At 44.1% G+C, this 23216-nt stretch overlaps 1 protein-coding gene across 1 annotated transcript in view; it reads right to left on the bottom strand.

Moving 5' to 3' along the window:
* POLA1 (DNA polymerase alpha 1, catalytic subunit) overlaps window positions 1-15969 on the bottom strand; it is a 340212-nt gene extending 324243 nt beyond the window's left edge. The window contains exons 1-4 of the mRNA XM_066356660.1: window positions 15907-15969; window positions 7780-7904; window positions 4149-4245; window positions 2995-3075 (exon numbers count right to left, since the gene is read on the bottom strand). Coding sequence (XP_066212757.1) covers window positions 2995-3075; window positions 4149-4245; window positions 7780-7904; window positions 15907-15931 — 328 coding nt within the window. The 5' untranslated portion in view covers window positions 15932-15969. The remainder of the gene's footprint in view (window positions 1-2994; window positions 3076-4148; window positions 4246-7779; window positions 7905-15906) is intronic.
* Between the last annotated feature and the right edge of the window lie 7247 nt (window positions 15970-23216).

The following is a 23216-nucleotide window of genomic DNA, read 5'->3' as shown; positions in this document are numbered from 1 at the left end:
AAAGCTTGACAGCATCCTCTGTGGGTGAGGCCATGGGGTCTAACCATGTTAACGGGAGTGTAAAAGGGGACGACTCCTATGGAGAAGAATTTGGCAGCATCTCATTAAACTTCATGCGTATTTACTCCCTGAGCCAGCAACTCCACTTCTAGGAATTTTCCCTGAGGAAAACACCACTGGTACAGAGTTATCCAATGTGGTATTCTTTCTAATAACAAATTATTGAAAATCTAAATGTCCATTCAAGAAATCCATTTGAATTAGCTATGGCACATTCATACAGTGGAATACTATGCAGCTATATCGACATCAAATAAGAAAAATATTCCCTGTCCAGTCCAACCTCCTAATTTACAGCTGACAAAACTAATGTCCTGAGAGGTGACGGGACTCATTCAAGGTGACACAATGAACAACACAGCCAGAACTCAAACACAGGCCTCGCCAGCTCGGGGAGATGAAACAGCACACGGGCTCATTTCATTGCATTCTCTTCACACGGATGCACCAGAACTAGGAGTGCGCACCACAGGCCACACTGCCACCAAACGGCACCAGTGTGTCGAGTTACACAGGTTGGCAGGAACCAGGAAGACAGTCCACATATTCTAACTGAAGTCATGAATAAACAAATAAGTAACATAGCACATTGGAAAACATGCATTCTTATTTTCTGTAAATGGAAAACACAGGAAGGATAATCAAACACTTAAAAGAGTTGGTTACCTGTAGAGATAGAGAAAAAGTAGAAAGCATAGGAATGAGAGTTAAGACCTTAACTTATTCTGTTGATATCACTTTGATTTTTAAATTAAAGGATTTTACAATATTCAAGAAATAAAATTATAAACAAAAGGATATTTTGTTAAACCAAAATTTGAATACAAACAAAATGAACCCATGTACCATACGATTTCACTCATATGTGGAATCTAACGAACAAAATAAACTAACAAACAAAAAAGAATCTGTATAGTAAACTAATATAACACAAAAAAAATTACTTCATATACCTTCTGGACACAATTCTCTGACTATACAAACTTAGTAGGACATATGCCAAGAACAAATAAAACTGCAAAGAAATTATAAACTTTATTTGAAAAAGTTTTTGGTAGGTACTGGTTTAGTGATTCAAAATTTTCCATTACTATTTTGTATGCATTTTAGAAGACGAGGGCTTTCACAGAGCGTGAAGGCAAACACAAAGAATTGGAAAGGATGAAGAAGAACCCTGTGTGTCTTACATTTCACTCGAATGTATCAGTATGAACTCAAGACATACGTAGATAACAAATTTTCTAGTTCTGTTCACTAAAAGGGCCTAGAAAGCATTATACTCCAGTAGCAATGAGTACATCCATCCCCCAGATCTCCACACCATTCTCCACTGAAGAACCATGATTCTTGGGGGAAATGGGTAATGCCAGGTCCGAGAGAGGAATGACACAAGGAGAATGTGAAACATCTTATTCACCAGAAAGCAAAGAAATGTCCCAAGAACGATGGGGCCAGGTCAAAAGGATGGTCCAGGAGCCAGCTCAAGGGGGATCCCACTGCCAAATTTGGGATAAATTAACCATCAAAAAACATGATGATAACGGATATTGAACTGTAACAGTTTTATTTAAATCCATGAGTTTGAAATAATTTTTAAAAAAAGATCATCAATAGATGCTGAAAGCACTGGGTGGAAGTAGGTAGAAAAAAGGGATACATGTATATAGATAAATGTAATATAGAACTATGCACCTGAAACCTATATACTTTATTAACGTCACTCCAATAAATTCAATAAAAAGGAAGAAATAAATGTCATAAAAGATGTTACTGGCCTAAATGGGGACATATTAGTATGGACAATATATCATATATAATATTATGAAAAAGTTATTGTGGCTAAGTAGTCAAGTGTCCTCGTCCCTAGATCACTGCTGAAGCATGTACAGCTGAAGTGTCATGATGTCTACAACTTACTTCCAGCAAACTGATCAAAAATACAGTCTCTGCATGTGGTCGGGAACAGGAAAGAGGGAGAAAGTAAACTAATGTTGCAAAATGTTAATCTACAAATTAAGGTCCACACTTTCTAAAAAGGGCAAGACAGCAGAGAAATTAAGACTTTGCAACCACATAATGGCCCTCTTGTGCTGTTGCATATTCTTCTTTGCATCTTTCATTCTTTTTTCTTAAAACATTCTTTAAAAATGTAAAAACCAGTCTTAGCTCAAGGGCTACATAATAACAGGCATGATCTCCTCCTGCGGTAATGAAAATGGGAAACCGTGGTGAAGGCTCCACAACCCCGTGAGTATACTAAACACCAGTCATGTGTGTACACTTTAAATAGGTGAATTGTACAGCACGGGAATTATATCTCAATAAAGCTGTTTAAAATAAATCAGCTGTGACTGAGCCATTTTTGCTGATAAACAAACTAAACCAAAATACAATATTTCCTTCTCATCTGATGGGAACTAAATCAGGCTTGTTTGCTCAAAGTAAAAATAAACAAAAAAAAGGTTGCCAACGATTGTGTAGCTAAGAAAATCTGCTATATTCATTCACTGTTATATTAAATATCAATTAAGCAAAGCAAGTTGATTACTCTAAGCTCTAAACTTTATTTTGGTATTGTACTATTAGCAAAGAGCTAAAATTATAAGTACATCCCTTCAGCAGGAATTAAAACACATCACTTATCAAAATCCGCAAGTCTAAAATAATCCCAAGACTAAAATTCCAAAAAAAATAAAAGACCAAACCCTTTGGCCAAAGAAGACATCAAACTTCATTTCCTGGTGGTGTTTTTGCTTTTTACATTTAATTTTTTACTATGTTCCTCTCAATTAACAGAACATTTCCTATATCTAAAAACACCTATAGTGGGTTCCCTTCCCTTAAAGATACAGTATCAAAGCATCAAGTCATTTCAAAGTTTAAACAGTTCTTTAAATCACAAAATGGCACACTCTGGAAACAAAATGTAGGTACCTATTTCATGGGAGTCTAGGGCATCGTCTTCAAGGTCATCATCAAAAATCTCTCGGCCATCCTCCACATAGCCAGTACCATCTGCAGGAACAAAATGCAATATTGGGATCAAGTTTCTAAAAGTGATCAATAATATTTTAGCCATGACCAAACCAAAAAAAAAACCCACCCCCAATACCTTTGATATCGACTCAGATGCTCTCCTGGCCTGTGCCGTTTGTAAGTGCAGCAGAATCCTGTTTAAACAGGTGTGAGACAAAACACAGCATCCCCACGTTTTCTGAATCAAAACCAAAGGATCTATACCAGACATCCTTCGTTGTGCTTTGCTTCCCTGTGCTTCACCGCTGCTGCACTTTTTACAGCTGGAGACAAGACCTTTCAGCAGCAAAAGGATTGCAGCTCATTTACTGCGATACTCACTTCACTGTCATGGTCTGAAACCAGACCCGCAATCTCTCTATGTACGCCCGTATCGACCTAGGTCCGCTATGGACATGATTCGGCCCACAGGATCAAAGTCTGCCACACAGCGTACTGTATAGTAGTTTTTACTCTACCCGAAGAATAAAACACAAAAGAATGTAGATTACAAGCCCAGAAAAGCACCTCAGTCTATGAGGGGACACTGGCACTATAGCTGAGTCCCATTACAGAAGAAACATAAACAGTCACAGGTGCAGTCAACATCTCCTCCCTGTGGTCAGCATTCACCAGCCCAGGAAGTCACCTCATACCAGCAAGAACCTCGAGCTGACCACAGGGCCGTTAAGGATGCGTGGACCACCCTCTGCGTGGTGCTTTCCACTGTCCACGGCAGTCCTTACACATACAGCCTCATGGAATCCTCACAGACATTCTGTGAGCTGGGTGCCTTACCCCACATCATGGGATACCGCACAAGAACGTGGCTCCTCCCAGTTTTTACACAGCCATCTCTTGGAGGATTTACATTCTATGCTGAGGAATGGGCCTGGGTTCTCCAAAATGCCCCCAACTAAACTTTCTACCATTCTGCTTCCACGCCCTCAAACACTGTATTTGAGGAAAATCCAAACCAAAGGTATTATCTTCACAGAGCCTTCCATCTGCCCCTGCAAAGAAGCAAACCGCCACTAAGACAAGTGCCTGGCAGGTGACTGCTTCCCACGTACCGTCATCCACGATCCAGTCATCATCCTGGCGCGCCTGGACCAGCTTCGAATACTGTTCTTCATCAACTTCTTCATAAACACTCGTTAGGTCCTCGACCTGCCATTATACAAATTTGAGAAAGCTTCAAACGGAGTGACAGCGTTAAACAATTCTGATGAAAAAAAATTGTCAAAATTGAAAGTGGAATGGCAGCCCGAAGGAGTAGCGGCAACCAAATCATGAGTTCTGACATTCAACACCACTGCAGGGTTTTCCTTAAATAGACATCAATTAGCTTAGTATTCCTTTTAGGTGGGTGTGAGCATAAGATATTAAATGATTCCATTAGCATAATACACTTGTCACACCATCAATTACTCATCTACTTCATAAAAAACAAACTGAATTATAGCCAATTCTTCGTTAGCTGCTTTGGGGATTATTCACTTATAATTTCTAGACTGGTTCCTCCTGCACTTCGCAAACCTGTACGGCATGTCACCTCCCGTCCCACTAGCCGATGCTGCCCTGTGAATAGGCGATAACTTTAGTAACTGTTCAACCAACCAAATATAATGCAAAAGGAAAAATCTCACCCTCTCCCCCCTCCAAAAGTTAGCAAAGCACACTCTGTATTCCAGACACACTAGAAATGGTTTTTGAGTGATCCCTGTTTGAATTACCACTGATCCACTACCCTTCTCAGGTAGAGAAGGCTGACTGCAGAGACACGCTGAACTACCGGAAGCCACAAACCACTAACTCCAGCTGAAGATCTAAGGCCCTAGGAAAGAACACCCGGACACTGAGCTTTGAGAGCACAAGAGGCAGAGCTGACCGGATTTCTGCCACACCTACGAGGCTTATAATAGTTCCAGGACTAGCCTGACCAGGTGGTGGCACAGTGAATAGAGCGTCGGACTGGGATGCAGAAGGACCCAGGTTCGAGACCCCGAGGTCGCCAGCTTGAGCGCAGGCTCATCTGGCTTGAGCCAAAAAAAAAAAGCTCACCAGCTTGGACCCAAGGTCGCTGGCTCGAGCAAGGCGAGCAAGGGGTTACTCGGTCTGCTGAAGGCCCACGGTCAAGGCACATATGAGAAAGCAATCAATGAACAACTAAGGAGTCCCAACGAAAAACTGATGATTGATGTTTCTCATCTCACTCCGTTCCTGTCTGTCTGTCCCTATCTATCCCTCTCTCTGACTCTCTCTGTCCCTGTAAAAATAAATAAATAAATAAATAAATAAATAAATAAATAAATAAAGGATGCACTGGATTATTAAAAAAAAAAAAAAGTTCCAGGACTAGGCTTTGTTTTCACCCCATTTAATCTATTCTACAGGGGTCACTGGCAAATACTGATCTGGCCTTCCACCATTTGATAATACACACTGTCTGCCCTACCAAATTCAGTTTCTGACAACCCAAACACAAACCAGTCCAATTAGTATGATATTACTGTACTGACCAGTTTTTTTGCAGGGGTGGCAATATAACTGTTGTCGGTTGAAGTCTATGAGGCATACTTTGCCTCGTATGTAAGCAACTCACTTATATACTATCAAAAAACTACCAGAGTCTGACCTGTGGTGGCGCAGTGGATAAAGCGTTGACCTGGAAATGCTGAGGTCGCCGGTTCGAAACCCTGGGCTTGCCTGGTCAAGGCACATATGGGAGTTGATGCTTCCAGCTCCTCCCCCTTCTCTCTCTCTTTCTCTCCTCTCTCTCTCTCTTTCTCTCCCTCTCCTCTCTAAAAAATGAATAAATAAAAAAAAAAATTTACCATTTATTAAAAAAAAAAAAAACTACCAGAAAGCCCTGGCCAGTTGGCTCAGCGGTAGAGCGTCGGCCCGGTGTGCAGGAGTCCCGGGTTCGATTCCCCACCAGGGCACACAGGAGAGGCGCCCATCTGCTTCTCCACCCCTCCCCCTCTCCTTCCTCTGTCTCTCTCTTCCCCTCCCGCAGCAAGGCTCCATTGGAGCAAAGATGGCCCGGGCGCTGGGGATGGCTCTGTGGCCTCTGCCTCAGGCGCTAGAATGGCTCTGGACCTAACAGAGCGATGCCCCAGAGGGGCAAAGCATCGCCCCTGGTGGGCATGCCAGGTGGATCCCAGTCGGGCGCATGCGGGAGTCTGTCTGACTGCCTCCCCGTTTCCAGCTTTGGAAAAATGGAAAAGAAAAAAAAAAAACTACCAGAAAACTAATCTTAAAAATCATTCTGAGCAACAAGTCATTTTGACTTGATCTCTAAAATCACTACTATTGCTCAGCGTGAACTCTTAGAGCCACACAATGAACACCAGTGATTAAAGGGAAACCAGTCACATTGCGCCAAGATCTGAAATGCCCCATAGATCTCCTTTAAAGACGTGCCCAGGTAAAAACGCTTCACTCCTGCCTTACTGCCATCCTTTTAACAGCCTTTATGATCTGGCTGACTCACTTAACTTGAGTGGATGATGCCAAAGGACAAAAATCCTCCTCTGCTTGTTTAACTGCACAATGCAGCACGGGCCGTGGTTAAACATGCCTATTCTGAAGCCTGGGTTTGAATTAAGGCTCTCAGATATCTCGGCTCCAAAATGCTGTTAATCATAGTAGCTAACTTTATATGGTTGCTGGAATGATTAAGCAAACGAACATATTTGTAAAAGCAATTAGAATAGTGTTAGCAAAAAAGTGTACTAGGCCCTGGCCGGTTGGCTCAGTGGTAGAGCATCAGCCTGGCGTGCAGGGGACCCGGGTTTGTTTCCCGGCCAGGGCACATAGGAGAAGCGCCCATTTTGCTTCTCCACCCCCCCCCCTTTCCTCTCTGTCTCTTTCTTCCCCTCCCGCAGCCGAGGCTCCATTGGAGCAAAAGATGGCCCGGGCGCTGGGGATGGCTCAGGAGCTAGAGTGGCTCTGGTCAAGGCAGAGCGACGCCCCGGAGGGGCAGAGCGTCGCCCCTGGTGGGTGTGCCGGGTGGATCCCAGTCGGGCGCATGCGGGAGTCTGTCTGTCTCTCCCCGTTTCCAGCTTCAGAAAAATACAAAAAAAAAAAAGTGTACTAGTCGTCCTTTGCTAGTATTACTTAGTCACTTTCTGGCCCTGAAGTTAAGATACTCGGGATGTGTTGAAGGGGAAGCTATACAATGCTGAGCAGACAGTAGCTGCTCAGTTTTTACCTGCAGGCCACAAACAGAGGGCACAGGCAAACAGCCACAATGGCGGGACATTCGATCTCACACCAGGGCAGAGCAGAAGTAAGGTACCAGTCCCCACCGCCACACCCCTTGCAAAGGAAATTAGGAAAACAACTCTCTCCAAGGATAAGTAATGCTTCGCTAGACTGCTCAGTACCTTAAGAGTAAAGTGCAAGCATTTCTAAGGTCCCCCAGCAAAGCCGTGGGATTTAGCAGGGACACAGCGTGCTTAATAGGGAAATGTATACACTGTATGGCTACTTTTGTGTCCGAAGTGCGAAAGCATCTTGTCAAATGCCTTACAGAAGATTTAAGGGTCAAGTAGTTCCCATGGTCTGTGAGCCTAGCTCAATTAAGGAATTACTGTGTATTACAACAAGCTGGAAACAGTGCAAAGGTGACAAAAGACTACCTACAGGCTATGAATTAGATGAGGCACAGGAGGAAAAAAAACAAAAATGGTTACTTACTTCATATTTACACTTCTTTCCAGCTTTAGCATTTTTCAGTTTTTCCAGAGCTTCCTGGCGCCCTTTCTTTGATTTCTTTTCTCGCCGGGACCGAGAAGCTACAAAACTCCCTAAATCTGACGCAGCTGGGGGGAAAAAAAGCCAAATTTACATGAGATATTACAAAATGGTCAGCCATCTTCCCTTACAAACAAAGGAACACTTCTAGCCAATACTACAATTATGGTATTATACAAATGAATACTTTTTATAATGTAAATAGTTCACAAACAGCATGGCCGAGGCTGCAGCTCCGGTAACTCTTCAGAAATTTTCTCTGATACACAGTTGAAACGACTGAAGCACCATTATTTTTTTCCTCCAAAAAGAGAAAAAGCCCTGGCTGGTTGGCTCTGTGATAGAGCGTCGGCCTGGCGTGCAGAAGTCCCGGGTTCGATTCCCGGCCAGGGCACACAGGAGAAGCGCCCATCTGCTTCTCCACCCCTCCCCCTCTCCTTCCTCTCTGTCTCTCTCTTCTCCTCCCGCAGCCGAGGCTCCACTGGAGCAAAGATGGCCCGGGCGCTGGGGATGGCTCCTTGGCTTCTGCCCCAGGCGCTAGAGTGGCTCTGGTCGCAACAGAGCGACACCCCGAAGGGCAGAGCATCGCCCCCTGGTGGGCATGCCGGGTGGATCCCAGTCAGGCACATGCAGGAGTCTGTCTGACTGTCTCTCCCCGTTTCCGGCTTCAGAAAAATACAGGAAAAAAAAAAAAAGAAAAATTCCAAATTCAACTGATAGCTCCTAGAGTCACTAGAGAAAGGAGATGAACTGTTGGTCCATAACTTTTCCATTAGAAATGAGGGGCCCAGTATTCTTTTTCTTAAGTGAGCAGCAGGGAGTCAGAGTGACAGACTCTCGCATGTGCCCCAACTGGGATCCACCCCAAAGCCCTCTACTAGGGATGCTCTGCCCATATAGGGCCGTTGCTTGGCAACTGAGCTATTTCAGCACTGGAGGCGAGGCCACGGAGCCATCCTCAGGGCCCTGGGCCAACTTGCTCGAACCAATCGAGCCATAGCTGCAGGAGCGGGGAAAGAGGGAGAGAGAGAGAAGAGGGGAGGGGTGGAGAAGCAGATGGTCGCTCCTCCTGTGTGCCCTGGCCAGAAATCAAATCCAGGACATCCACAAGCCACTGAGCCAACTAGCCAGAGCCAAAAGAGCTGTATTCTATTAATCAACATCGGACACACTTTAAGGAGCACCTGCTCTTTGCAACGTACTCGGTGCTCTGAGAGACTCAAAGATTAAAAAGATACAGTCCCCATACTCAGAGATCTCACAATCTAAACTGGGAAATAAGAAGCAAGTAACTCTAACACAGTCTTTAGAAGTCATGCATGCCCTCACAGAGGAGGTCCAGATAAAGTACCTGGAATTTCAAAGGCAGGATAAACTGGGAGTTGGGAGAATTTAACTAAGATGACTCTAAAAAGATTATTGATTCCTTCACCGATTTCTAAGCCTCGCTTAAGTGGGTATGACATCATAGCACAAGAATAAAAAATTACTAAGGTTAAAATGTTTTGTCAAAAATTACTGAAATACCAGGGGGCTTCAGTGCTCATTCAGCCTTTAAATTATTCATGCTGTTGATCATTATAAACTGACCACCTCGCACACATACTGAAAAGATTTCATCCAGGGAATTAAGACTTCCATACAGCTCAGTGGTCGGCAAACCGCAGCTCACGAGCCACATGTGGCTCTTTGGCCCCTTGAGTGTTTAGCAAAGGCCAGCTCAGGAGTACCCTAATTAAGTTAATAGCAATGCACCTACCTATATAGTTTAAGTTTAAAAAATCTGGCTCTCAAAAGAAATTTCAATCGTTGTACTGTTGATATTTGTCTCTGTTGCCTAATGAGTTTGCCGACCACGGCGAGCTGATGAATAACCAAGTCAAGTGAGATGGCGCTGCTCGCCACCCAAGAGTGTAGGCTCAGCAGCACTGCCGGCTATGCCTGCGCAAGAGTATTTTATTGTATTTGGTGCTAATTATTTTATAAAAAGGAATAAGCACAGAAAAGGAGAAGTATTGATAAGAGGCATCCTTAAAGCTCCAACCCCACTGCAAAATTCTTAACATGAAGCAGTTTGACAGAAATAAAAGCAGCAATTTATTTTTTTAACTTTAATAATGTATTTTAAACCTGGCCAGGAGGTGGCACAGTGGATGGAGCATCGGCCTGGGATGCTGAGGACCCAGGTTCAAAACCCTGAGGTCACCAGCTTGAGCGCAGGCCACTAGCTTGAGTGTGGGATCACAGACATGACCCCATGGTCACTGGCTTGAGCCCAAAAGTTGCTGGCTTGAAGCTCAAGGTCACTGGCTTGAGCAAGGGGTCCCTGGCTCAGCTGGAGCGCCACCTCCCCCAAGTCAAGACACGTATGAGAAAGCAATCAATGAACAACTAAGGTGCCGCAATGAAGAATTGCTGCTTTTCATCTCTCTCCCTTTCTGCCTGTCTGTCCCTATCTGTCCCTCTGTCTTTCTCATTAAAAAATGTATTTTAGGGCCCTGGCCGGTGGGTTAGAGCATCGTCCTGAAACACAGAGGTTGCTGGTTTGACCCCTGGTCAGGGCACAGGGACAGATAGATGTTTCTCTCTCTCTCTCTCTCTATCTCTCTCTCTCTCTCTCTCTCCCTCCCTCCCTCCTCTTTCTCCTCCCCTTCCTCTGTCGCTAAACTCAATAAATAAAAATTTTTTTTAAATGTATTTTAACCATATATATCCAAAATATTATCATTCCAAAATGTAATCAATATAAAGATATTAATGAGATACTTTGCAACCCTTTTTTTGGTATAAAACCTTCAAAATCCTAGAGGGAAGGGGGGAGGGTGTTGGGGGGAGGGGGACAAGGGGGATGTTGAGGGGAACACGAGGGTGGGGGGATGTATTCGGTGGGACACTTGAATCTATGTAAACACAATAAATTTAAATCAATAGAAATTTAAAAAAAAATAAGGCAAAAAAATTAATATGAGGCAGTGCAGCTTTGTTTAAAGAGCTCAACTTTTGGAATCATACAGACTGTATAAAAGTGCAGCGTGGCTCCTTACTGCCTATATGATTTGCGAGACAAGCTACTTAATATCTTTGAGCCTCAGTTTTACCCTCAGAAAAACAAGATTATTGATCTCATAGGGTTGTTGTGAGGGTTTAAGGAGCTCGTGGAATATGAAAAGTACTGAAAACTGTATTCACATATTTAATGCTAGCTATTAATAATGAAAAAAAAACCCTTCAAAATCTGCTGTGTATTTTGTTACCTTACAACACAATGCAAATAGCCACACGTGCTAGTGGCTGCCGTCCGGAGCACCACAGCTCTGGAAAGATCCATGCTTCCGTATCAAAGCTATTTTCATTTGTCTTCCCCAGACAGACACACACACAGTCTCTCTCTCTTTCTCTCTCTCTCTCCCCCTCCACCCCCCCACCCCTGATCTTTTGAAAATCTCTCCCATCCTTCTCCTTTGTCCCCTTTTCACTTCTTTTCCAATATTCTCTTTCTCTTTTTCTCTTTCTTACACCGTGAACTGTGTATGTGTGTCACTTCTGGAATCAGTGGAAAAGAGAAGAGTCAGGACCAGGAAGAGCTTAACTTTGTGGTATAAGAGAAGGGTTATGGGCCCTGGCCGGTTGGCTCAGTGGTAGAGTGTCGGCCTGGCGTGCGGGGGACCCGGGTTCGATTCCCGACCAGGGCACATAGGAGAAGCGCCCATTTGCTTCTCCACCCCACCCCCTTCCTCTCTGTCTCTCTCTTCCGCTCCCGCAGCCGAGGCTCCATTGGAGCAAAGATGGCCCGGGCGCTGGGGATGGCTCCTTGGCCTCTGCCCCAGGTGCTAGAGTGGCTCTGGTCGCAACAGAGCGACGCCCCGGAGGGGCAGAGCATCGCCCCCTGGTGGGCAGAGCGTCGCCCCTGGTGGGCGTGCCGGGTGGATCCCGGTCGGGCGCATGCGGGAGTCTGTCTGTCTCTCCCCGTTTCCAGCTTCAGAAAAATACAAAAAAAAAAAAAGAGAGAGAGAGAGAGAAGGGTTATGGGACAAACGGTAGGCAGTTCTAGTCCAAACTGGAACACAGCAACATCCAGGAAGAAATCATATTTCTAAGTGAATTTAGTTAGCATTTCTTTTTTACTGTGAATGAAATTAATTTAAGATGCAATTTCAAGAACATGTACCAAATGCTGACAATAGAATATTGGAAACTAAATCTCAAAAGTGTAACATAATTAGAGATCTTATTTCCTCTAGCTTCCTGGAAATGGAGTCTCTTTATAACATCTCAGTCTATTGTTTGACTTTCACATTTGACTTTTAAATCCATTTTCAGAAAGGCATTAAGTAAAAATTAAGGAATGCAGGTACTTAATGCTGACAGCTACAGAGTCTTTGGTGTCACTCAAATGATTTCAAAAAATCGTGAGCAGGTCTACAGGAAAGTTCCGGAGATCACTGAACCGGACCGCGTAGGCCTCAGTGGGCTCCCCTCAGGACCCTCCTGACTCCTCTAGATTAACCTGACAAAATCTATAGTGTTCATTCAAATGGACTTACTCCACGAGCAACAATGTGCCGCTCTACATTGCAGCTTGGGCTGCAGTGACAAATATGGCAGTCGCCTGTCCTCAAGGGGCTCACAGCCAAGTAAATAACGCAAAAAGACCTGAGATTCCCACCATCATATAAACAGGCCGCCATAGAAGAGGTAAGAACACGGTGCTGAGGAAACGCAGAACAGAGAGAGCTGTTCATTTTGCCTGGGAAATCAGGGGAGGCTTCCCAGAAAGAGCTTTCCAACACAGACCCAGAAAGAGGAGAATTTCACTCTCAGAGGACACCGTAAAAAGTGGCGCAAGCACAGGCAAAGGCCTGAGCCAAATGCCAAAGGGCTGAAAATGCAAGGGGCACTCAGAAACCGAGAGTGCAGGTGTGGAGGGTAAGACAGAGCAGAGCAGGAAAGGGGAGATTAGGGAGAAGGAGCAGCACAACCCAGGTCCGCCACTTGGACAACATGCGACCACCAGCTGACCTCTCGGAGCCGCAGTGGCCAGCCGTCTTGCTGTTGCTTAAGCTGCCCAGCATCTGAACCTTTTGTGAAACTTCCCCCTTATAAGTCTTGAGGGGACACAGAGGCCGTGTCCCACTACAGAAGCTGAAAAGGAAGATGCTCTTTCACAGACACCCTTGCAGCTAGGGCACAGGCATATAAAATAAGCGCTACCAATTAGGAACACCTGCTCAGACTTTAAATCAGAAGCCAGTGTCGAAAGGAAAGGGGGTGGGCTAAGGAAAGAGTCTGGAAGTAGCAACAGCTGCAGGATTAAGTACCTGGCGCAACAGCACCAGCAATGTTAACTATAGCTGTAACATCAGGCTACAACGTTAACAAGCTATATACCTCAAGTACTGTACTTGGCCATGGTTTGCAAGGACCTCCTCACTGGACAAGTTCTGTGACACAATATTAATCACTATTCCTGGCTAAGCAGCCCCCAGGCTGACTTGCCAGTCCTCCTGGAGTTTCTGTGAGCACAACAATACCGTTCTAATAAATTCCTTTTCTGTTTAAATTAGCTAGACCTCACAAGTGGAAAATAACAGCTTGTTTTGTTGTGTTGTTTGATTTTTCAATGGTCAATAAAATTATAAAATTGTAAAAAAAAAAATTAGCTAAAGTTGGTTCCTGTAGTTTACACCTAAGGACTCAGACTAAGGCAGGGCCTCGGTGTCCTCATCTGTGAAATGAGGATAATCACGTCTGTTTCATGAAATTATTAAGGATTAAATGAAGGTACTTAGCTTTGTACTCTGTAATACAAGAGAAGCTCATTTAATGTTTGTGTTTGTGGGTATAGATGCAGGGTAGACACACACACACATACTTAGTGAAGTGTGGGAAAAAAGGCTTTTAACATGAATAATTTTTGGCAAAAATTTACTTTCTTTAAAACAAAGAGACTTTTAGCAGAACTTACTTTTTCTGAAAAAAAACTCTCTATTCCTGACCTTGAGGCTGGTTTCTCAGACTGTGGCCCTGGGCTAGCTTTGCAAGGTTGCAGGTGTATAGATAAACGTTGTAAGAAAGCTTGTTTCACTGCATTGTTTTACTGCTATGCTTTCTCCCTTCCCCATTCCTCAATCAGTGTAATTCCACCTATAAGACCTACCTCCAAAATGCAGTCGGGGCCACACTGATTTGAAGGGCTTCGGCCTCCATGTGGTCTGCGCACATAGCTAGCTAATAAAGGCTCCCCAATGACCTATTTTGGTTTCATGATTGTGTAACAAGACGTCTGTTATCTCACTGTTCCATCATAACACTTAGCAGTACCACAGCTAGAATCCAGAAAACTAAAATAAAGCAAAGCATTTTTTCTCATGGAAGTCTCAATACAGCACTGCGTATGATTAGGTGTTTCCAACCTCGACTCCATGAAGACAAAAAGCATGTCCAGCTTAGATTACCACTGTAACCCCAGAACCTGGCAGAACGCCTGTGCCTAATAGGTACAGAGTAAATGTTTGTTGAATGAATAAATGAGCCACTGTACATGCTTTATGTAATCATTAAATTCTCCCTGACCCCTTTTCATAGATAACAGCTAGTTATAGACCTTTCCATTTTTCACTGCCATTGTCAAGCTACCCTACCTAATATTTAAGGAGGAAAAGAAGGCTTGGATTTTTCGTTTTGGACTGTGTCCCCAGTGCTTCAGTAGTAAGTGAGCCAAAAAGAATAGGCATGAAAAAAATCCAGTTACAAAAGTTTAAGTATTTGGTTCAAAGTTACCATCTGAAATACCCCATCCTCCCCCAAAGCAGACAGAAACTAGCTTGTGACAGTCTTTCAAGGTGACAATCTTTTCCATCTGCTCTAAAGGAAATATTCCAGTCACAAGTCTCCAGCAACACAATCAATACCATGACTTAGGAGGGGTCTCAAGATTGCACAGTAGCCTCCAAAGAGTGATTTCTTGATGTTCACAGCTGTTGTACAGTTTTTAGGGTGAAGAAATAGCTTAGTGGCAAATCACTGATGTAGAGCTGCAAAGACAGTTCACACACTCACATCCTCCATCCCCATTTGTAATCCAGGATGGTCTACTCTCCAAAATAAATTGCCTTAAAAGACAAAAGGCTAGAAGAACAAATTGAAATCTCTGATTCACAACCAGTTGAATGCAAAGGCAGCTGATTAGGAAGCAAGCTTTCATTAATGGCAATGCATAGAGTGACGGATGCGATGCTGCAGCTAAGAAAGTGAAGCACCTGATTTTAAGCTAGAAGTTCACTGAAGTCACACTTTAGGTGAACACTGTTCAGAAAAATCAGAAATCAGACAAAGCCATTTGCATTTTTGTATTCTATTTTTGGCAATAAAAGATTACCACTGAAAACGGCGAGACACAGGGCATCTGAAATGCTGCTGAACTGATTGATACTTTTCTTTTCAAGCTTCATCAGAGATGACTAGCTTGTGAACACTATTTCTATGCAATACTTGAAGAACTTTCCATAGAATCTAAAAGAAAACTTGTTAACACATAAAGTAGAAACTCAGTACCTAAAAAGATAAAATGCATCTGTGTCTTCTGGTGACAGCAGTTAAAGCCTTCTTTCGTGCTTTGGTTAAAATGTATAACAATTTTCCTGAAAGTTTCTATTAAGGAGTTGGCACAACCCAGCCCTCGGGCGCATACTTGGGGTGGCAGTAGTGAAATATTTCCGCTCAAAACTGTGCCCGCTGGGGGCCATTCTTAAGAAAAGGTGTGCCCAGCACGTGGGACACGACTCAGCAAAGGAAAAATCAGGCAAAGGCAGGTTAGTGGGGAGACCCGCAGGGACTGAGGTGAGGCGGCCTCCCAAACAAAAAGCCCTGCAGGGAAGCCCCGTCCTCCGCCCAGATACGTCCCAGCCCTGGACGACCAAGGTCCGCGCCCCAACAGACACGCGAGGCAACCCGGGCGCCCGCCCCCTAAGGAAAATAAAACGGAGACCCACCCCCTCAAGCCTCCACCACCCACAGTCATGCCACAGACCCCACACTCCCAAGCCGGGTCCCCGCGTGGCCCCAGCTCACAGTCGTCACCGTGCACCGGCGCCATAGTCCCAGAGTCTCTCGATTCCGCGCCAACTAGCCCGAAACTGGAGCGGGGGCAGATACAGGCGCCAGCCCGAAAGCCAATCAGCGGCCCGGAGGCTGCGGACTTCCGCCCGGAAGGCCACTGACGCGCAGCGCAGCGCCGCGCCGCGCCGTGCCCCGCCCCAGGTCTTCCCGCGGGCGCGCGTTTGCGGAACCTGTAATTGACCCCTGAGGGGAGAAAGCCCGAGAGGAGCCGAGGCCGAGGAGAGCTGGAAAATCAAGCGGTCGGGCGCTGGAAAGGAGCCGCCGGGAGGCTCCCTGCGCAGGCGCACCCATACTGATAGGAAAAATATGGGTGCTTTGGGGCAGGGGCTTTCTGGTTCTCAGAGGTGGTTTTCTGGGAAAAAAGACGCGGGCGGGCAGTAGGATGGGCGTGGTTAGACCGGTTTCCCAGGAGCCTGGGAAAACGACTGCCTCCTGCTGTGCTCCGAGTCTGACCTGATGCTTTGCTTCACGGAGTGTGAACTCAGTCGCCGTGTAATTTACATATATATATTATATATATATTATATATATATATAATATATATATATACACGTGTGTGTGTGTGTATATGTGTGTGTATAAATCACCACATAAAGGGTATGTGCACCACCTTAGCCAAATGACCAAAAGTAGTATACCAATAAGAGGTAATCAATCATATGTCTCCTGATGTGATCAGGAGGAACATCACCTATATAAGTCTTTGGAAAAAATGTTTAACCTGAATCTATGCATGACAAAATAATCAGATTTTTCAAAGCATGGGGCAATCTATAAGACATCTGACCTGGAGTCCTGCAAAATGTCAATATTATGAAAGGCAAAAGGGCATTAGATTCTTGTGTGTGGTACAAAGCAACATATGTATCTCATGTATTGTTTAACAATATGAACAGAGACATCTGCATATATATCTTACCAAGAGAACACTAAGTAAGCTAAGAACTTAGAATGAGAATTAACCATCTTTGAGTACCATTTTATATAGAAGTAATTTTAGCCATCAAGGCCAGTGTATCTTAACCCTTTTCTCAAACCCAGTAGTGCATAATGTCCTTGGCACCGTCCCCCTAGAAAGCAGTGTTAGATCCATGCCCTCAAGTGATTCAACATGAATTACTGACCAATGGGCAAATCTTTTGTGATAACTGAGCAGTGTCATTCTGAATAAAACCTGCCCCAAAGACAAACAGCTATACTAATGCTTCAGAACCTTCTAAACCAGCAGCATGAACTCACATTTGGGAATGGAAAACCAGAATTAATCTGGGAATTATTAAAAATATTGGAGCAAAGTTAAGAAAGAATTATGAGGCCTGGGCCGGTTGGCTCAGTGGTAAAGCGTCGGCCTGGCGTGCAGGAGTCCCGGGTTTGATCTCCGGCCAGGGCACACAGGAGAAACACCCATCTGCTTCTCCACCCCTCCCCCTCTCCTTCCTCTCTGTCTCTCTCTTCCCCTCCCACAGCCAAGGCTCCATTGGAGCAAACTTGGCCCAGGCGCTAAGGATGGCTCTATGGCCTCTGCCTCAGGCGCTAGAATGGCTCTGGTTGCAACAGAGCAACGGCCCAGATGGGCAGAGCATCACCCCCAGTGGACATGCCGGGTGGATCCCGGTCAGGCACTTGCGGGAGTCTGTCTGACTGCCTCCCCACTTCCAACTTCAGAAAAATACAAAAAAAAAGAAAGAAAGAATTATGAGTTAGAATACTAATTATATATTCAGTAAATGGCGGATTTTAGCCAAGAATGGCACCATGAAGGTTTCTTAATTTACATATGGCCATAAAGCTTATAAAATTTAGAGCAGTAGTCATCAACTTGGGCTGCAAATTAGAATCATATGAACAGTTTTTAAAAGTTCCAGTGCCCCCTATCCCCAACCTATTAAATCATGATTTCTTAGGATGAGATTCCCATGTGCAGCCAAAGTCAGGAACAAGGGGTTTAGACACGGAATTGCTAAGCCTGTTGGAGTCATCTGCAGGACGGCTCACCTGGACATAAATGTGAGGTTGAACAATACGGGGTCATATATGCCAGGATCCACCTCTTTCCGTGAGAAAGAAGGGCTTACCTCCCACCTGTTCTAAAGACTCTCACTCTTTAGTATCTAATAGTGTTTAGTATTGTAGCTTCCTATGAATGTAATGTTATCTGGGTTACCTAAAAACTCTTATGTAAGGCCACCACTACTTCAGAAGATCATCCTGGAAACAAAGTGTTCAAAAGAAGCATGTCCTCTAGAACAGGCGTTACTAGCTAGGTAAGTCTGCTGAAAAGTTACACATATGTGCATAAATCTGATGCTTTCCAGTTTCATATATGTTATCCTTAGATCAAAAACATAGATTAGGCTTTGGCTGGTGGCTCAGTGAATAGAGTAGTGGCCAGACATATGGACGTCCTGGGTTTGATTCCCAGACAGGGCACATAGAAGAAGCGACCATCTTTTTCTCCCCCCTTCTTTTTCCCCCTTCTCTCCCTTTCCCCCTCCCACAGCCAGTGACTTGATTGGTTCAATCGCGGCCCCGGGTATTGAAGACTGCTCAGTTGGTCTGAGCATGTCAGCCTTAGGTGCTAAAAATACCTCAGTACTTGAGCATTGGCCCCAGATGGGTTGCCAGGTGGATCCCAGTTGGAGCATATGTGGGAGTCAACCTCACTATCTCCCCTCCCCTCACTTAAAAAAAAGAAATAGATTGGGTCATGGTTTATCTTTTTTAATCTTTATTTATGCCTCCATTGGTTAATCAATGGTTAGCTTACTTGATGACTTATTATGTTATAGCTATACCTCTTTAATTAATGGGCATGTTTCTAAAAATTCCTGTCAATATTTACTTGTGTGTGTGTGTGTGTGTGTGTGTGTGTGTGTGTGTGTGTATATATATATATATATATATATATATATATATATATCATTGTCCACACTACATTTTTAAATCAAACTTTTAATTTTGATATAGTTGTAAATTGCCTAACCAGGTAGGTGGTAGTGCAGTGAATAGAGTGTCAACCTGGCATGCTGAGGACCCAGGTTTGAAACGCTGAGGTCACTGGCTTGAGTGCAGGGTCGCCAGCTTAAGCATGGGATCATACACATGACCCCATGGTCACTGGCTTGAGCCCAAAGGTCACTAGCTTGAAGCCCAAGGTCGCTGGCCTGATCAAGGGGTCCCTGGCTTGGCTGGAGCCACCAACCCCCTCAAGGCATGTATGAGAAGCAATCATTGAACAACTAAATTAAAGCAACTACAAGTTGATGCTTCTCATCTCTCTCCCTTCCTGTCTGTCTATATGTCTCTCTCTATTAAAAAACAAAAAACAAAAAACAAAAACAAAGATAGTTGTAAATTCACATGCAGTTATGAGAAATGATACAGAAAAATTCCACATACCCTTTAACTATAGTACCATATCACAGCCAGGATATTGGCATTGACACCTCTCAGGATACAGAACACTTCCATCCCTAAGGAACCCTTCTGTTGCCCTTGGACAGCCACACCTGCTCCTCTCCTGCTCTGCTCCGCCACCCCCACCCCATAACCACTGGCAACCATTAATCTGTTCTCCATTTCTTTCATTTGTCTTTAGGTCTTTGTATGGATATGTTTTGTTTCTCTTAGATATTTAGGAGCGGAATTGCTGTGTCATCAAGTAAGTGTGTGTTTAAAATAAACTGCCGAACTGTTTTTCCAACTGGCTGTGCTATTTTACTTTTCCACCAGAAAAGAATAAGAGATTCAGCTGTTCTGCATCCTCAGCAGTGCTATCAGTTTTATTTTAACGTTCAGTCTAGTTGTTTCGTGTTAGTATCTCATTGTGAAGTTTAACTTGCACTTCCCCGATGACTGATGATGTTGAGCATCTTTTATGTGATTATTGGCCATTTGTAACTGTTTTCTCTGCATTTGTTCTTTGTGTCTTTTTCTGCTTCTTTGATTATTTTTTTCAATTACAGTTTACATTCAATAATATTTTGTATTTGTTACGGCTGTACAGCATAGTGGTTAGACAATCTTATACTTTACAAAGTTTCCCCCTGATATTTCCAGTACCCACCTGGCACCATACAGAGTTATTACAATATTATTGACTACATTCCCTATGTTGTACTTACCAATTCTGCTTCTCTGGTTTTTTTTGTTTGTTTGTTTGTTTTTTGGTTTTTTTTATTCATTTTAGAGAGGAGGGGGAGAGATAGAGAGAGAAAGAGAGAGAGAAGGGGGAGGAGCAGGAAGCATCAACTCCCATATGTGCCTTGACCAGGCAAGCCAGGGTTTTGAACCGGCAACCTCAGTGTTTCCAGGTTGACGCTTTATCCACTGCGCCACCACAGGTCAGGCCTGGGTTTTTTTTTTGTTTTTTTTTTAATTTATTTTTCTGAAGCTGGAAACGGGGAGAGAGAGTCAGACAGACTCCCGCATGCGCCCGACCGGGATCCACCCGGCACACCCACCAGGGGGCAATGCTCTTCCCACCAGGGGGCGATGCTCTGCCCCTCCAGGGCATCGCTCTGTTGCGACCAGAGCCACTCTAGCGCCTGGGGCAGAGGCCAAGGAGCCATCCCCAGCGCCCGGGCCATCTTTGCTCCAATGGAGCCTCGGCTGCGGGAGGGGAAGAGAGAGACAGAGAGGAAGGAGAGGGGGAGGGGTGGAGAAGCAGATGGGTGCTTCTCCTGTGTGCCCTGGCCGGGAATCGAACCCGGGACTTCTGCACGCCAGGCCGACGCTCTACCACTGAGCCAACAGGCCAGGGCCTGCTTCTCTGGTTTTAATGGAGCATTTTATTTTAGTTTAGTTTTGAAAGATTTTATTGATTGATTTTAGAGAGAGGAGAGAGAGAGAAAGCATCAGCTCATAGTCGCTTCTCACATGTGCCTTGACCAAGGCAAGCCCGGGTTTTCAAACTAGTGACCTCAGCATTCCAGGTCAACAGTTTATCCACTGCGTCACCACAGGTCAGGCTTAATAGAGCATTTTATATGATTATATGTCATCTCTTCTCTTGGCATATCATTTATACTTCTTTTTTAAAAAACTTTTTTAGTGATTGACCTAGGGTTTATAATATACATTTTGCCCAATTTTTGGAATTGAGTTATTTGTCCAACAATTAAATTATAAGAATTTTTATATAACCTAATAAAAATTCTTTTTTTTAAGTGAGAGGAGGGGAGATAGTGAGACAGACTACCTCATGCGCCCCAACTAGGATCCACCCAGCAGCACCCGTCTGGGGCCAATGCTATCCTCAGCGCCTGGGCCTTGTTCAAACCAATCCAGCCACTGGCTGCAGGAGGAAAAGAGGGAGAGAAAGGGAAGAGGGAGGGGAGAGAAGCAGATGGTCGCTTCTCCTATGTGCCCTGACCAGGGATTGAACCCAGGATGTCTGTATGCTGGGCTGACACTCTAACCTACTGAGCTATCTGGCCAGGGATAAATTTCATTTCCTTAAATAAAAAGTTTGGAAACATTAGAACCCTGGCTGGGTAGCTCAAGCATCAATCCCTATACACCAAGGTTACAGGTTCCATCCCCGGTCAGAGCACATACAGGAATCAACCAAAGAATGCATAGATAAGTATAACAACTAATCAATGTGTCTCTCTCCCCTCTTCTCTCTCTAAAAATCAATCAATAAATAAAACCTTTTCTAAAAAGCAGATCAAAAGTTTGAAAACATTATACGTTGCTCTTTTTCTCTGTAGATTTTGATAGGACATCTAAGTGTATTTCTCTTATAATCACCAATTTATACAGATACATTTATCTACAGTCAGAAATGTTTGGAGGTGGAGAAGTTCTTAGAAATCCTTTAACTTACTGATGGGCCCTCCTCTTCCTGGGGTGATGCCAATGGGACCAGCTGCTGGAATGAGGCTGCCCATGGGAGAGCACGTGCCAACGATGCCTGGACCCGCAATGATAAGACCTTCCACGTGCCCCATGATGGTGCCCACTCTGCCAGGAATGACTGGACCAGACAGATAAAACAGATAGCAGTTTTATATCACTTGTTCTACTTCACCAGGAGATTGTGATGCTGTGACTCCAGCTGTTTGCCACCAGAGTGACAAATAAAATTCACTTCTTCTCCCTATCAAAGAGAGCATAGTTTTGAAGGGGAGTAGTGGGACCAAAAAAGAAAAAAAAAAAGCAATTTTTATTTGTATTGTATTGTGAGATGTAAAAATAAAATTGTCAGGTCTTTTAGTTTAAAAGAAAAAAATAAATTCTTTTAACTTGTAGCCCCTCCCACTTCTTCAAGATTGACAGCGGAAGGTAAAGCCTCCCTCTGGCCTTGGCTGGTGAGAGAACAGAGAGAGGAAACGGGGAAGGGGAACGAACAACAAGCCAGGCTCTCTGGTCAAGCACAGAAATTTTGTTTCAAGAAAAGACTTCTGCAAACAGCAAAAAGCCACGGGCAAGATGTAATGGAAATTGCAAAATATATCATGTTCAGTTTTTCTCCAAGTCAGTTATTCATCTGGCAGAATGTCAGTTTTTCTGTTAGGGAGAAAAATGTCTGCAAAACCCTGGCAATCCATTAAAATAATTGTTATGGGGTGAGGGAAGAAAACAATTTCTGAGTTACTTGACTTATCGCTCTAACATCTTAGAAAAGTTTTGTTAATGGCCCAAATGGATAAATAAATGTGTGTCTTTGCTTGGATCTCTCAACAAGTTTCTTCAAATTAAAACTCCCGAGTGCCTAGAAAGTAAGCTAGTAAATTCCAAAGGTACTTGCTTCCTGCATGTTCTCAATGCATCTATTTTTCTTTGACACCAGCTATTCCCCAGAGCCAGACTGCATCCTCAGCATTACTCACCTGCGCGGGTCCTTTCAGGAGGACCTTTCGCTGTGCAATCAGATCGCTTTGCTCCCTGCTGTTCTCCTGTCCACCCAAAGCCAAATCGAACAAGAAGGAAAGCATGCGATTTTGACACCAAATGAATTTTTTCATTAACAAAACATTTATTGAGCACTTAATATGTGCCAGGTGCTCTTCTAGGCATTAGAGAAATCAGTAGTGAAGCAGGGTGCCTACCCTTTCATTCTCCTAGGAGATAGAGATAATAAACCAATAAACACAGGTAGGAGGTAAGACAAACCGCAGGCAGGGGGAATAGTGAACGATAAGTTGGCGGTGGTAAAGTAGATCATTAAAGACAGGGAAATAGTTGATTTAACAGCACCTCCTGTAATCCCCTGATCTGTAACCCCACGAAGGCTGGCACTGCTGTAATTGCCCTCA

This window comes from Saccopteryx leptura, chromosome X (genome assembly GCF_036850995.1).
Source record: "Saccopteryx leptura isolate mSacLep1 chromosome X, mSacLep1_pri_phased_curated, whole genome shotgun sequence".
Taxonomy (NCBI): domain Eukaryota; kingdom Metazoa; phylum Chordata; class Mammalia; order Chiroptera; family Emballonuridae; genus Saccopteryx; species Saccopteryx leptura.
This window is presented reverse-complemented; position numbering and strand designations above follow the sequence as displayed.